At 41.6% G+C, this 16,964-nt stretch overlaps 1 protein-coding gene across 1 annotated transcript in view; it reads left to right on the top strand.

Moving 5' to 3' along the window:
• Positions 1-16,964, top strand: part of PGM2L1 (phosphoglucomutase 2 like 1) — a 148,223-nt gene that overhangs the window by 118,694 nt on the left and 12,565 nt on the right. The window contains 3 exon segments of the mRNA XM_033948576.1: positions 1,041-1,170; positions 8,747-8,936; positions 16,517-16,650. Of these exon segments, the coding sequence (XP_033804467.1) occupies positions 1,041-1,170; positions 8,747-8,936; positions 16,517-16,650 (454 nt within the window).

Raw genomic sequence — 16,964 nt, 5'->3', positions numbered from 1 at the left:
CTCCTGTCTAGAATCTTGTCCAGAAGGGAAGGTCTCTTTGGCCAAGTAGTATTCCAAAATTATTTCCTTCATTGGCCAACTCTCCCTCCATCCCATTGCATTAAGCTTTGGGAGTCCCATATGTGAGAATATGCTGACTGCTTGTCCTAGGATAAAGCAGTTACTTAACTGTACCAGGTGTTATCCGGGGACAGCAGGCAGATATTCTCACATCCCACCCACCTCCCCTGGTTGGCTTCTTAGCTTGCTTAACTGAGGTACTTGGCAGTCGCACATGTGCAGTTCAGACAGTCGCAAAGTTTCTTAAAACTTAGTGACAGTTCACTATCAATGCAGTCCGTACCGGGCTCCATGGATGATGTCACCCATATGCCTGTTGTCCCTGGATAACACCTGTTACGGTAAGTAACTGTGCTATTTGGAATACCTAGACCACAAAATATAGATTCATACTTGTAAAAATGTTTCTTTCATCCTTTGAAAGTAATTAATTGAGGCAAGCTAGTTGCCTGCCAGTTTCTGCTGCTAGGTGCATCCATTGTTGAAGGAGCAACAGAAGAGTCAACAGTAGAATGTTGCCCACTTCTCAAAGTGGATTGAAGTTAACACTTGTGCTTCAATATATTAAGAGTTTTACTGAACCAATACAGATATTTTAGGTATTATTGTTTATAAATACAGAATAATATATTGTATTTACAGTGATACATGAAAGGAATTCAAGTGTATGTTTTATGAGATCTTTTTAAATTTCTATGTTACACATGTTGATATATGAAAATGAATAAAAAATTTAAAACAAACAAAAAAAGAGTTTTACTGAAGACATTGCCAAGGCGAGGCATATATATATAAAAAACACCTTACTGTATATTTGTGAAAGTGGGGTGTTGCATTATTAACAACTTGGATTACTTTTGTCAGACTTTCAATAATTACTACTGTAAGTATAGACAAAACTATTTAACTGTTTCTCTGCTAAGCAAGATCCAGCTTCCAATAAAAGGAACTGTGGGCATTCATAATATACTACTTTTCAGGCTTCATGTGTGGGACATCTGTATTGGACAAGGATGGAGTGAGTGCAGCTGTGGTTGTAGCAGAAATGACAACTTATCTGGAAAAGAAAAATCTAACATTGGCACAGCAGCTTGTTAACATATATGAAATGTAAGGCTCTATTTTAATTATAAACTTTTCAGATAAATGAGTAGCATCTAAGTTTTCATATTGCTGCACTAATTTGGAAAGCCTAGTATTTTAAAAGATACTAACTTAAGGCTGACATCATTTCTCCTCTGGTCTCTTATAGCGATGCATAGTATAAACTAGAAAAAGGTTTTTTTTTCAAGGGATCTGTTGCTGCCAAAGTCTTGTGCAGATTCCATTTCAGTTTTAGTGGTGGACAGCTGATTAAGTTACATATAAAATAAAATCTCTAATCATGTTTCCTGTTAACTTTTAAAACTGGCTAAATATTTTTAAGATGACAATATTTTGTGAGCATATAGTCTGAGTACAAGTAGGATTCAAGTTTTCACAAGTGGGTTGTGTCATCTAATCAGTGCAGTGCTTGTTCTCCTAGGTCCCCCTCTCCAAAAATCTCAATTTTACTGGGTTTTGATTTTAATTTTGTTGAATTTTTTTTTTCCAGTCTTTTGTTGCCAAAATTTTGATGGTGGCCATATAATATGATTTTTTTTCTCTAAAGTTTCCTGTAACTCCAAATCTGCAAGTTTTGCCTCAAATCTTATTGAGATGGAGTCCTTGGCTGTCTTACCAATAATCCATATCAAGAATGTGCAATTTGTGCACCTCAGGAGCGTCCTTGTGCCTCACATGCATGAGAGGCAGGAGCGTCTGCCTTAGCCTCTCCTTTACACTCTCAGGCTGAGGAAAAGGCGGCTAGCTTGGTGGTTTGGGCAATTTTTTTCCTGACTTTAGAAACAACAACCATCTTAAGTGAAAGGGCACGGAAGCCGCAGAGCCCAAGAGACGCAAATTAGTCATCTTTGGGTGACTCTGCACTACCTGATATGGCTTTCTCTTCTGAATATGCCAAGTTGGGGTTTTTTGGTGTATTTTATTTATTTATAACCCACTTTTCCCAAAGTGGTTCACAGTATAAACATAAAATACATATGAAGCCTTAATGCCCATATTTCATATTGCAAAATAAGTCTCTTCTGTAACTTCTTGAACCCATCAAGATTACATTGCTTTCTGATTTACAAAGGTAGAAGATTCCATTCTTGGGGTCCCCAACAGGAAAACATAGTCACATGTGAAGAATTCAGGCTCAATTCCCTTACAGATGACACAGACAAATCGCCATGATGGACAGAGCACAATTTTGATAAAGGGACATAAGCCTGAATAGTACCCACCAAACTTGCAGGAGCCAAACCATTCAAACACAAGTACACCATCACAAGCAGCCTGAAATATACACGATCTTCTAACTTCAATCAGTATAGGTTCACATAGTATTCTGTGACATGCTCAGTCTTTTCCAAACGGAAAAGATTTCTAACCACTGAATTTTGGACAATGCACTCAACAGAGTTATTGGTAAACCCAAGAGCACAAGATTATAGTAGTCCAGACATGATAGGACCGTTGACTGCAAAATGACCCTAAATATGCTAGGAGACAAATATGGTCGAAGTCTATTGAAAAGGCGCAATCTGAAAAAAAATGTTTATCAGTTCCTGAACATGACTTTAAAAATAAAATTCAAATCCACCACAACATCTAAGTACTTTACCTCATCAGAGAGCTTTATCGGAGTGTCCCAGAGCTGAAGAGACCATGGAAAGCCTTTCAGGAAAATCATCCTTCCAAGGGAGAAGCAAGCTGCACTTTGGATGCTACACAGGAGGGCTAGGTCCCTCTGGGTACATTTACCCCTGTCGTTGCTGCTCAAGGCATCTGAGATGGTTTGGATGGGGACACAAATGATAGTCTCTCACTGTTTCATTTCATTTTTTATTCTGTTCCCCCAAAGAGCTCAGAACGAGTTATAGGTTAAACATACATAAAATACAGTTAACAGGTTACAATTTGACCTAATTACAGTACAAGTTTGATACACGGTTGTATCCTAACATACAAGGGGTCTTATACCAATAAACATAATATAGAGTTTACAGGTTACAATTTGTCATAGTTATCCTTAATAGTGCAAGTTTTTTTTAGTACATGTTTTTATCCTAACTATACACACACATAAGAACATAAGAAATTGCCTCCGCTGGGTCAGACCAGGGGTCCATCGCGCCCAGCAGTCCGCTCCCGCGGCGGCCCATCAGGTCCATGACCTGTAAGTGATCCTTTGACTAAAACCTTTCAATCCTCATTTTTCTTCTATCTATACCCTTTTATGAACCTATCTCTACCTCTATCTATATCCCTCAATCCCTGTATCCTTCAGGAACTTGTCCAATCCCTCTTTGAATCCCCTTAATGTACTCTGTCCTATCACAGCCTCCGGAAGCGCATTCCAGAAAAATTTCCTAGCATTGGTTCTAAACCTGTCCCCTTTCAATTTCTTCGAGTGCCCCCTTGTTCTTGTAATTCCCAATAGGCTGAAGAATCTGTCCCTTTCCACCTTCTCCATGCCCTTCATGATCTTGTAAGTCTCTATCATATCTCCCCTGAGTCTCCGCTTTTCCAGGGTGAAGAACCCCAGTTTTTCTAGCCTCTCAAGGTATGAAAGGTTTTCCATATCTTTTATCATTCTTGTTGCACTTCTCTGAACCATCTCAAGTATCTCCATGTCCTTCTTTAGGTACGGCGACCAATATTGGACACAGTATTCCAGATGCGGTCGCACCATCGCGCGATACAGCGGCATGATGACTTCCTTCGTTCTGGTTGTAATACCCTTCTTAATAATACCCAACATTCTGTTTGCCTTCTTTGAGGCTGCTGCACATTGTGCCATTGACTTCATTGTTGTGTCCACCAACACACCCAAGTCTTTTTGAAGGTTACTTCTCTCTAGTACTAATCCCCCCATTTGGTACCTGAACATCGGGTTCTTTTTCCCTATATGCATGACCTTGCATTTCCCTACATTGAAGCTCATCTGCCATTTATTCGCCCACTCCTCCAGTTTGTTCAGGTACTTTTGTAGGTCCTCACATTCTTCCATAGTTCTAACCCTGCTACAGAGTTTAGTGTCATCCGCAAATTTTATAACTTCACATTTCGTCCCCGTTTCTAGGTCATTAATAAATACATTGAACAGCAGCTGTCCGAGTTCCGACCCCTGCAGAACTCTGCTTGTGACCCTCCTCCAGTCCGAATAGTGGCCCTTCACTCCAACCCTTTGCTTCCTGCCTGCCAACCAGTGTTTAACCCATCTGTTTACGTCCCTTTCCACCCCGTAGTTCCACAGCTTCCTAAGTAGCCACTCATGGAGTACCTTGTCGAAGGCCTTTTGGAAGTCGAGATAAATGATGTCTATGGGTTCCCCTTTGTCCATCTGGTTGTTTACTCCCTCAAAGAAGTGCAGTAAGTTTGTTAGGCAAGATCTTCCTTTGCAGAAGCCATGTTGGCTCTCTTTCATTAGTCCATTTCTTTCAATGTGCTCACAGATGCTGTCCTTTATCAGTGCTTCTACCATCTTGTCTGGAACCGATGTCAAACTTACCGGCCTGTAGTTTCCCGGGTCACCTCTCGATCCCTTTTTAAAGATAGGTGTAACATTTGCTATCTTCCAGTCCTCCGGGACCTCGCCAGTTTTCAAGGATAGGTTGCAAAATCGTTGGAGTATTTCCGCTATTTCATTTCTTAGTTCTTTTAGTACCCTAGGGTGGATTCCATCCAGGCCTGGTGATTTGTCGCTTTTCAATCTATCTATCTGTTGGAGGACATCCTCATGGCTCACCTCTATTGTCGACAGTTTTTCTTCCTGGTCTCCATTGAAGATCTCTTCTGGTTCTGGTACACTGGTTCTGGTCTTCGCTTGTGAAGACTGACGAGAAGAACTTGTTTAACCTATTAGCTACCTATTTTTCCTCCTTTATGACTCCCTTTCTGTCTCCATCATCCAACGGTCCTACTTCCTCCCTCGCCGGTTGCTTCCCTTTAACATATTTGAAGAACGATTTGAAATTTTTTGCCTCCCCGGCTAGTCTTTCTTCATATTCCCTTTTTGCTCTCCTAACCACTCAATGACATTCTTTTTGGCATTTCCTGTGTTCCTTCCAGTTTGCCATAGTTACAGTGGAAGATTTTCCAATACAAGATTTTACCCTAATGTGACACATACTGGGATCTAGTAGTAATATACATTTTTTTGTAATCCATCAGTTGCAGGCAGGGGAGTTAGGTGAAGAGTTATCTTTTTATTGCTTTCCTAAAGCTGAGACTCCTTCAAGGGATCTGATCTGTGGGGCACTTGATTCCAGTGGCTCTGTATGAAGTGGGAGTAGGAACGTCGTTTGGTGGTTTGCAGTTGAAGGGCATAACCAGGAGGTGTTTTGAGGCATATTTCATCCTGGGAGCAGAGGGACCTGTTCGGCATGTGTGGAGAAAGTTTTGTCATTATATAGCCCGGTGCCATGTCGTGCAAGGATTTGAATGCTAGCATCAGGCCCTTGAAGGCACATTTGGCTACTGGCAACAAATGAGCTGACAATAGATTCTGGGAAGACAGGGTTACGGGCATGGATTTTTTTAGAAGTCTGATTGCTGCATTTTGTACATGATGGAGATATTGTATGTTCTTTACCGTGAGACCATTTAATAGGTCGTTACAGTGGTCCATGCTGGAGAGGACTAAGAGCATAGATTAGTTGGGTTTAGTCAGACTCTAGTTGGGTTTAGTCAGACTCAGAAAAGCAGTTCCTTATTTTTCAGAGTTGTTGCAGGTAGTAAAATGAGGAAGATAACACCTGAGAGATATGGTTGGAAAGCGACAGGTTGGAGTCGGGGAGTATTCCTAGGCTGTGTGCTTGGTTCTTCGCAGTTATGGTAGTTGAGTCCCAGCATAGCAAGGGATGGACGCAGTTGCAGTGTTTGCGGATCCAAAGGAGTTCCAGTTTGGAAGCATGTAGTTGCAATTTGTTGATGGTCATCCAGTTTTTGATTTCCGAGAGGCATTTTAGGAGTTTTGTGATCTGGGTGTCGCGGTTTCTCCTAGCAGTAGGTATAGTTGGATGTCATCCACGAAGGAGTGAATCTGTATTTGGTATTTGCGGGCTATGTCTAGGACTGGTATAATGTAGAGATTGAATAATAGAATCCCCTGCTGAACACCGTATTTGATTGGTTTCAGTTTTGATAGTGCATCATTAAGCGGTACGCTTTGGAATCTATTATTCCGAAAGATGAACCATTATAACACAGTGTCTCGGATTCCAATTTCAGAGAACTGTGCAATGAGATGAGGATGGTCAATAGTGTTGAATGCCATGCTGAGATCCAGCAGCACCAGAAGGACATCATTACCCTTATCCACGAGTTTCCAGCAGTCGTCGATGATATAGAGGAGGATGGTTTCAGTACTGTGGAATTTCCTGAATTCCCGATTGGAAGGGGGATTGGGATCTTTGATCGTCGATGGAGTGTAATTGGTTTAACAGTTTTTTTTCCAGGATCTTGGAAACAGGTCTAAAGTTGCCGATCACATTAAGGTCGAGTGTGGGTTTTTTCAAGATCAGTCTGTTAACTGCTGACTCCCAGTTTGAGGGTTTGTAGAGAGGTGTTGATGAGAGGAAGTATGGAGTCTACAAAGACATCTTTCACAGCCACCAGGAGGTATGGCGGATTGGGTCCAGGTTGGAGCCGCAAGTGCTCAGGAGGCACCTCCCATTTCAGGGGATGCAGGCCCGCAGTCTGGCACTTTGGATCTGGTGGTGGCTGTGACATAGAGAAGTTCATAAATTCATATCTTATGGCAACAGTAGGTTTGGTCAGTTCTGTAGAACCTTTTAGAGGTTTAGAATACAACTCTTGTCACCCTAGGCTCATGTTGTTTAATGTCTAGGCTGCTTTAGTTAACCCCCCAAAAATGCTAACTACAAATAGCAAGTTGCCACCAAAATGACGCAGGTTTTGATGTCTGCTGATTAGAAATATCTTTTTTTTTCTCTCTCTGTCTGCCTGTCTTGTTGAATGCAGCCTAATGACTACAGAATCCCAACTGAGGAGTGCATTCTGCTTGTTCTCAAAGTTCATTACTTTAAGCAAGACCTTTTCTAAAATATGGGGGCCATTGACATCTTTTAGTGATGACTTAACACCAGTAATTTTATTGAAATATACACCATGAATAATAGGGAGGGGGAAGGGTTCTTATTTTATTGTGTATACTATTAATAATAATGGGAAGGGGGGATGGGTTATGGGTTTATATATATACAATTGTTGTTTTTCTTGATAGACTTACAAGTGATGTTTTCAAGAATATGTATGATATTAAATTGTACACTTGTTGAATGATTAAAAATGAATAAAGATATATAAAAAAAGAGAAAGCAAGATTTGAATTCCTCACATATCCATCCACTTCCCCTTTTTCTTTTTAGTAAACTATGAAAGGACTGAGGAGGACCCCCATGTAGTGATGCAGCACAGGAATTATTGCATTTGGTGTTTCTCTGAAAGCCTCTAGTACTTATTCTTAGCTAGGAAACTCTGGGGCTTTTTTATGATATCACTTACTTGGGGACTTGAGTCTTGTTGCCTGCAGAGAACATTTGTTATAGGTAGGTAACTTGGTTTCATCCAGGAAAGAGACTTGGGAGTACTGGTCAAGAAGTCGATGAAGTCGTCCACTCAATGTGCGGCGGTGGCGAAAAGGGCGAACAGGATGCTAAGAATGATTAAGAAGGGGATCACGAACAGATCGGCGAATGTTATCATGCCGCTGTATTGGGCCATGGTAAGACCCCACCTGGAATACTGCGTCCAACACTGGTTGCTGTACTTGAAGAAGGACAGTACTACTCAAAAGGGTCCAGAGAAGAGCGACTTAAATGGTTAAGTGGCTGGAGGAGTTGTCGTACAGTGAAAGGTTAGAGAAACTGCCTCTTCTCCCTTGAAAAGAGGAGACTGAGAGGGGACATGATCAAAACATTCAAGATAATGAAGGGAATAGACTTAGTAGATAATTACAGATTGTTCACCTTCTCCAAGGTAGGGAGAACAAGAGGGCACTCTAAAGTTAAAAGGGGATAGATTCCGTACAAACGTAAGGAAGTTCTTCTTCACCCAGAGAGTGGTGGAAAACTGGAATGCTCTTCTGGAGGCTGTTATAGGGGAAAACACCCTCCAGGGATTCAAGACGAAGTTAGATAAGTTCCTGCTGAACCAGAACGTATGTAGGTAAGGTTAGACTCAGGGCACTGGTCTTTGACATAAGGGCCGCCGCGGGAGCGGACTGCTAGGCATGATGGACCACTGGTCTGACCCAGCAGCGGCAATTCTTATGTTAATATGCCAAGAAGTTGTATATGAGTAAAATTTATGAAGAAAAATTCTATGCTCACAAGCCAGTTACAAATACCTCCTTAAATTTTGTACCCAGATAAATCGTTAGGCAGCTTCCTTGGATAAGGTTCTCCTTGCTGTTGCTTGGAGTATCTGGCTTTGACTTAAACAGCACTAGTTGTAGTTTTATAAGTGTAGTTCCAATGCATTAAACCCTGAATTTCTAACTTGTTAACAACCTAGTGGTGTAACTATGGATTCCTTTTCTATGAAATAATTTCATTACTTGTCTCTTCCTTTGTAGGTATGGTTACCATATATCAAAGACTTCCTACTTTATATGCTATGATTCAGTTATCATCAGGAGAATATTTGAGCGTCTTCGAAACTTCAGTGGTCCAAAGGAGTATCCACAGTTTTGTGGACGATATGGTGTGTTGCATGTAAGGGATGGTACTACTGGTTATGATAACAGCCAGCTTAATAAGAAATCGGTAAGCCATCTAGTGGTTTGAAGGAAAAATGTTTAATTTACAAATAAAAATAAGACACCTGTAAAATGGAGGCATATTTTATCAGCTCAGGAGACATTGAGGTTTCAGACTATTTAATGATCTTACTATGGCATTTTGGTTTTGTAAGTTAAATGAATACATTTTTATTTTTGCATATAATAGTCCAGAGAGAGTTGCTGAACTTTCCTAGATCCTAATGCATTTTCCAACTATCAACCTTGTAATCTCCCTGGGAATGCCCAGGCCAGTTCTTTTGTAAACCGCCTAGAGTTGAAAGGTATTGGCGGGATAGAAGACACCAATGTAATGTAATGCAATTTCAAATTGATACTACCAACTGAACAAAGTTTTAATGTCCTGTGAGAGGCCCATTGGAATTTTGTTTTTTATTGGACCTGACTGTGTTCATAGAAACATAGAAACATAGAAGATGACGGCAGAAAAGGGCTACAGCCCATCAAGTCTGCCCACTCTCTGCTTACCCACCCCCTGTCTATGCCCTAATGACCCAATTTCCTTATCTTGACCCTCGTAGGGATCCCACATGGGTATCCCATTTATTCTTAAAGTCTGGCACGCTGTCTGCCTCGATCACCTGCACTGGAAGCTTGTTCCAATGATCAACCACTCTCTCTGTGAAGAAATACTTTATGGTGTCGCCATGAAATTTTCCGCCCCTGAGTTTGAGCGGGTGCCCTCTTGTGGCCGAGGGTCCTTTGAGAAAGAAAATATCATTCTCCACTTCGACACGTCCCGTGAGGTACTTAAATGTTTCGATCATGTCTCCCCTCTTCCTACGTTCCTCAAGAGTGTAGAGCTGCAATTTGTTCAGTCTCTCTTCGTACGAGAGACCCTTGAGCCCCCTAGATCATCCTGGTGGCCGTCCCGTTGAACCGATTTCAATTCTGCGCACATCTTTAACTGTAATGTGTTCCTGATTCTGTATTTTGTAGCTTAGTTGGAATTAGGGCTGGGATCTGGTGCCATGATCTGCCTTTTTCAAGATCAGGGAATTTTATTTCTTTTATCGAACCCTTCCCTCCCTTCACCACTGAAGCATCCTTAGTTTGGTCAGCACAGTGTCGGCCCTAAGCCAGGAGTTAGTCTGAAATTTTGCAATTGTGGGGCCTGATTCTGGCCATTAAATTCTACACTTAAGCAATGATCATGGTCTCCTCTGTTGTCCCTTCCCCCCCCCACCCCATCAACCTTTGCAGCTGACTCAAGTAGTGGAAAATCTGGCTAGAAGAAACCAGGTCAGAAATCTAAAAGATACTCCAAACCAGCATGGCATTTATTAGATAAACCCAGTGACTGACAACAGCCATGTTTCAGATCCTGCCTACATCAGGTGTATGATCTAAACTAAACTAAACTAAACCATTAGGTTTGTATACCGCACCATCTCCGCAAGCGCAGAGCTCGGCACGGTTTACAGAGGATAAGAGGAAAGGGAATTACAAAGAAGGGGTATAGGAGAGGGACAGAGAGGATATAGAGGGGCAGGGTACTAGAGAACGGGAGGAGATTAGATTTTTGAGAAAAGCCAAGTTTTCAAGCGTTTACGGAAGGATGGAAGGAGCTAGAATTTCTGAGCGGGGATGAGAGGGTTGTTCCAGAGTTTAGTGGTCTAAAGGGGAGGGATGTTCCAAGTTTTCCGCGCGGATATACCTTTTATAGACGGGAAAGATAGTTTCAGTTTTTGGGAGGGGTCTAGAAGAGAGTGGGTTTGATGAATTCCAAAAGAGTGGGATAACGGAGGAAGGACGCCATGTAGAATCTTGAAGGCTAAGCAGGGCACATTATAGGAGGACTCTGGAGTATACTGGGAGCAAGTGAAAGCTTGAGGAGGGAGTGGGGAAACGTGATCAAACTTGCCCTTTGCGAAAATAAGCTTGGCAGCGGCGTTTTGAATTAGCTGAAGTCTATGAGGTTTTTCTTAGTTAGGCTTATATAGATTGGAGTTGCAGTAGTCTAGTCTAGAGAGGATGGTGGATTGGACGAGGATGGCGAAATGGGAATGATGAAAACAAGATCCTTACTTGTATGATTATCATTGTAAGAGAACAAAAAAGATTTGAATCAGAAGAATAACCTGAAACTTGATATGATGCTGTGTGGATTGTTTCTTTGCATATATTGCATCCAAGATAGTTAACGCTTTTTTTCACTATATTGTGATTCAAATCTTTTATTTAATCTTAATTTATTACCCCTATCCCTGATGCTAGGCAGGTATGAAAATGTGGCCACATCAGATCACTGGTTTGGTTTTGTATTTAATAAAATCCATTGAGTACCACTGATCGGAATTTTGAACCTTGTTTCTATAGATCCAGTCACAGGGCCAGATTAATACTATATTGGGCCCTAAGCAAATATCTATTTGGGGATCCCCCTACCAGGAATCCATCTTCCACCATCACTTCACTTCCTCAGAATGTAGCAAGAAAAAGTGCAAAACCTAGCTTTGGGTATGATAGCATTAATAGTTTGTGAGTGGAGCATGGAGGCAATGCAAGCATATACTTTTTAAATAGAGAGGCTTCATGGTTAGAGCTGGAGAGGTGCCAAGTTACCTGGTTCCAGGAAGGAAAATCGAGTCAGTCCTGGATTTCTGCAACCCTAGTTTGATACATCATGGGACCTGAAGTGCTGATTTCAATGGTGGTATCAGTGACTACAAATAGAATACTTGGGATATAAGTGCATAAATAGGGACAGGTCAAAGAGTGTTGTCATTCCACCCCTCTCCCCCCCACCCCCCCGGAGCTGGGTAACTTGGCAGCTCAGCATGGTAGGCTAAGAACCGTAGAAACTGGGCAAGTCATTTTCACTCTCCATTGCCTTAGGTACAGATCGGGAGATTCCAAGAGGTGGACTGCTCAAAAGAGTGAGATTTAAGGGCAATGTGTACAAGATTATCAATTTACACATTTTCATGTGTGAAACAAAGTTCACATATGGTAAAAGCAAAATAAAATATTCACCTTTTTTGATGCTTCTGAAAGAATATGGGCAGAATGAGGCAGTATTAGAATAGTGTTCAAAGGAATGTGTCTAAGGAATTTGGTAGGTAACAGGGCTCATGGGCTGAAAATTTCCCTTCACTTAGGGCTAGATTTATTAAACCCATCGATCAAGTTCTGACCACTTAACGACCCCTTTGCGACTCGATTTCCCTCCGACCCGATCATCCTCTGATCCGTGCATGCAAATGAGGGGGAACAGCATTCAAATGTAGGCAGGAAACGATTCTCTAAAAAAATGAGGGACACCGACTGGGCTGACCAATCCAAAAATAAGTGACTGCTGAGGACCAGTTGCTCAGGTCCTTTCCGACTGCCCTACCTTCTGCCACCCTGCTTCTCTGCTCCGATCTCCTGCTCTCTGCCCCATCTGCTTTCTGCCCCATCTGCTCTCCTGTTCTCTGCCCCATCTGATCTCTGCCATGATCTCCTGCTCTCTTGCCCCATCTTACTCTCTGCCCCCGGTCTCCTGCTCTCTGCCCCATCTGCTTTCTGCCCCAATCTGCTCTCTGCCCTGGTCTCCTCTCTGCCCCGGTCTCCTGCTCTCTGCCCCATCTGCCCCGATCTCCTGCTCTCGGCCCCATCTGCTCTCTTCCCCGCAGTGCAAGCCCATGGTTTTAACCCGCGGGTTTCAGCGATCCCTGTAGTCAGTTGGGGTCGTGATTCCTATTGCCCCTCATTTTCATGAGGGGCGATTCATGATCAGCCCTCCAGACTAGAGGTCTGCACGGGAACGGGAATCGCGGGAATCCCGTGGGGTCCCCGCGGGGGTCTTGCGGGAATCCCCCATAACCCATGGGACTCCCACGGGGACCCCCCCCTCTGGACCACGGCAAACCCACGTGGACCCCCCTCTAGCCAATGGGACTCCCCACTGGGATGGAAGGCTTTGGAAGCAGGGTTCGTCCATATAATATAATGGACATGTCAGCATTAGTAAAAGAGGGGGTTTATAAGTTAATTACCTGAACAGAAAACAAAAAAAAGGGTTCTACCAAAGAGATTCCACAAGGAAAACAGCAGCGCAAACACAAAAGAAACTATGGAATTGATGATCCTGTCAGAAGTAATTGCTGATTTTTATGGGGACGGGCGGGGACGGAGAGGATCCTGACGGGGACAGGTGGGGATGGAGAGGATCCTGGCGGGGATGGGTGAAATTTCTGTCCCGTGGAACTCTCTACTCCGGATACAGATTGGATCAGATCCCTCGTGATCAGATCTGATCCATACCCTTAGTGAATCTAGCCTTTAGTATGTGAGTATGTGCACAGGTACATTTGTGCCAGTGATATTCTCCATTCCAGATTTTCAAAGGGAAGCTTTATACGAGACTGTCATCACCAGAGAAACACACATACACAATTCTCAAGCTTTTTTACTACTGTGTTTCCCGAAAATAAGACGGGGGTCTTAAATTTTAGCTCCCAAAAAAGCCTTAGGACTTATTTTTGGGGAATGTCATTTTTTTTCATGTACAACAATCATCTCTCCCTTCCTCTACTCTACCCTAATTCTTCTTCTTCCCCGCCCATGTGCAGCATCTTTCCTCCCCTTTCAACCCATCCCCTTGTGCAGCATCTTTCTATCCCTCCCTCCCATCCCCTTGTGCAGCAGAACCCTATCGACTCACACACCGTGAGACTGACATACCTCCGAGACATTCCAAAACAGCATGTAGCAGTGGCGGTAGTGCTTTGAATGGGCTGCTTTGCGGCCTTCCCCGCAGGGACTTCCCATCTGCTGCATCATTGAAGACCGCGACACAAACCCGTCAGAGTGCTACCACTGTTTTTTGGATGCCTCAGAGGCATGTCAGTCTCATGGTGGGAGGGTTGGTGGGGTTCTGCTGCACAGGGGGATGGGATCCCAGAAATAGAGGAAGCCTGGATTAAAAAAAAAAACCAAAACAAAACTAGGAATGGAGTCGGGAAGTGTTAGGGACATTCATTGGGGGTTGCGGGGGTCGATCTTAACTAGCACTTATTTTTGGGGTAGGACTTATATTAGAAGCATCTTTAAAAATCATGCTAGGACTTATTTTTGGGGTAGGTCTTATTTTCGGGGAAACATAGTAGTGCTGTCCTGCTGCTCATGTGCTCATTCAGGCAGTGCCCCCTCCAGCTCTGCCCATTTGCTGCCAGTTCCTTTCCCCAACCTGCAGTAGACTCTTCACACTGCCCACCATTCTTGTCCTAATCCTGTCCACATCTCCCAACTCCTTCCTTCCCCCAGAGAATGCACAATGTTCTACTGATTCTTTCCAGAGACCCTGCACAGAGCTGTGCTTCTGTAGCTCAGCCCCTTCCATTGGCTGGATCCTACCACAGCTCTGCACTGGAATTGGGGAGCTTGGAGAGCTTTGATGGGCTAAACCCTGAGAAATATTCAGACACTTAGCCATCTTTCTGACTTTGAGATAGGTAGTTGAAAACATTTTAGAATTCTAAAAAAAATCTAGGTAGTTGGCAATTCTAGACACTTGAATCCGGAGTACATCTGATAGGGGCCCTTGTTAAGGTGCATTGTAGAAAATGTAGTTAAGACACCAGGGGTTCAGAACACTGGAAGAAGTAGTTGGTTCCAGATGATACAATCTGATCTAATACAAGATTTCTGAATCGCTCCTAATACCCATTTAGTTCAAGGTGATTACATAAAAACGAAGCCATAATAATTCTATGGGAAAATACCAATTCCTTGGATAAAAAGATGCCCTTGCAATTCTTTAAAAGTCCTGACTTTGCAATCAATAAATCTGGAGAATAAAATAAGACTGTTTGTAGAAGCAGGAAGATGAACAAGAGGCATAGAGATGTATGTAGATGGGCTTAGTTGTTAGGAGTGCCAGGACACTGAAGTATGGTGGGAACTTGGATGGCAGGATCTTTACAGTCCAGTTCAAGCAGCAGTATAAAGTGAAGTTATAAAGTAAATACCAAGTCTCTGCTTTGCAGATGGAGCTGGCAAAACAGATGTCAGGAGGCCCACAGGAATTGCAGTGGCTCTGATAGATGAAATTCTACTTTACTGGATAACAAAACATCAGTTCGTAACATTTGGATACAAGATAAGAACATAAGAATAACCTTACTGGGTCAGGCCAAGGATCCATCAAGCCCAACAGCCCGTTCTCACAGTGGCCAATCCAGGTCACTAGTACACGGCTAAAACCCAAAGAGTATTTACATTCCATGTTACCGATCTAGGGCAAGTAGTGGCTTCCCCATGTCTTTCTCAATAACAGTCCACTTTATTGTTTATTACTCAAAACTCTAAAATTCATTTAGTTTCATACTTATTCTTAATTTCATAATTACATAACTATTTCTTCATTGTATTTCATTTAGTTTCCTTCATTTCCTTACTTAATGTCTTTTTATATCTAATTTAATCTTATTACTTAGATACTTAGCTTTGAGGTTAGCTCTCAAATGTTCATCAATGCCACCTCTCCATGCCATGTTTGAAGAAAGACTGCACACACTCGATTGGTAAGAGATAACTCTATATCTTAGCTAATTTCCATTTGAATAAGCTTATATCTGAACTAAACTATATCTGAAAAGGTTGGGCTTGAACTAGGTGTGTTTTGAAACAAACCCCCTAAGTAACAACTTTTAGAGTATAATGTGTTTACATTTGAGAGGTCACCAGTGTTTGTAAGGTTTGAATTGAATTTAAAAAAAAAGCAAAAAAATGAGAAGAGAGTTGGATTTTAAAAGTTTTGTATGTTTTGCAATTCCCCTCGACCCTGAAGAAAAATATTGTTTGTAACATGCATGTCAAGGGAGAGGCGGCATTGATGAACATTTGAGAGCTAACCTTGAAGCTAAGTAGCTAAGTAATAAGATTAAATTAGAAGAAAAAGACATTAAGTAAGGAAATGAAGGAAACTAAAATGAAATACAATGAAGAAATAGTTATGGAATTATGAAATTAAGAATAAGTATGAAACTAAATGAATTTTAGAGTTTTGAGTAAATAAACAATAAAGTGGACTGATGAAGACAAGAGATTGCTGGGCATTATTCATGGTCCAGTTGATATCCAAAGGTCCATACAAATGAAAAAATAAAGAATTAATATATATATACATATATTATTAAGTATATGTTAGTATTAGACCAATAATCTCTTTACAGTGTATATGGGGCCGCAATATATAAACAGGTACCATATAGCTTTACAATATTAGAGATTTAAAAAGAGTACAGAGAATAGTTAGTGATTTAGAGAGAAGTCAATCTAAAATCTGACATATCATGCCAGCAGAGCCCATGTTTCAGATTTAAGCTTGAAGATGACCCATAAATAATAAATGCTGATAGGGATAGGAGGTTTGTGGTTGGGGTAGGGGTGTGGAGGGGTGAATGTGAATGTTCGGTAGGAAGGACTTGGAAGACTAACATTTTCCATAGGCTTTGCACATCCTTCCCATTCCCTTCCCCACCCAACATCATTCATGTTTTACAGGTAAACTATAACTTTTCAGTATTTGGATTTAATATTTCAATTTGTCATATATAGGTGCTGCCTATAAGCAAAAACAGTCAAATGATAACCTTCACATTTCAAAATGGCTGTGTCGCTACCTTAAGAACAAGTGGAACGGAACCAAAGATAAAATATTATGCTGAAATGTGTGGGTCCCCGGGTCAGAGGTAACTTTTTTTTTTTTTTCTACTTGTTTTCATTGAACTGTAGATATTTATCTGAATAATATTTAATAGTAGTTTAAATATTAATACCTGCTGCACTTATTTTTATTTGTAAATACTTGTTAATACTTATGTAGTAGCTGATAGTGAGAGAAAAAAGGTTAGCCTTCATAAATTACAAGATGTCGCAGATAGAAGAAGCTTCAAAAACCCAAAAACTATAAATTACCAATACTGAGAAAATTCAGATTAAAAAATTGGTTAAAAACTCCTTTTATACCCAGCACAAGGATGACATCTGCAATAAAATTTCAATG

Source organism: Geotrypetes seraphini, chromosome 6, assembly GCF_902459505.1.
Source record: "Geotrypetes seraphini chromosome 6, aGeoSer1.1, whole genome shotgun sequence".
Lineage (NCBI taxonomy): Eukaryota > Metazoa > Chordata > Amphibia > Gymnophiona > Dermophiidae > Geotrypetes > Geotrypetes seraphini.
The sequence above is the reverse complement of the archived record's forward strand: the minus strand, read 5'-3'. Positions and strand labels throughout refer to the sequence as shown.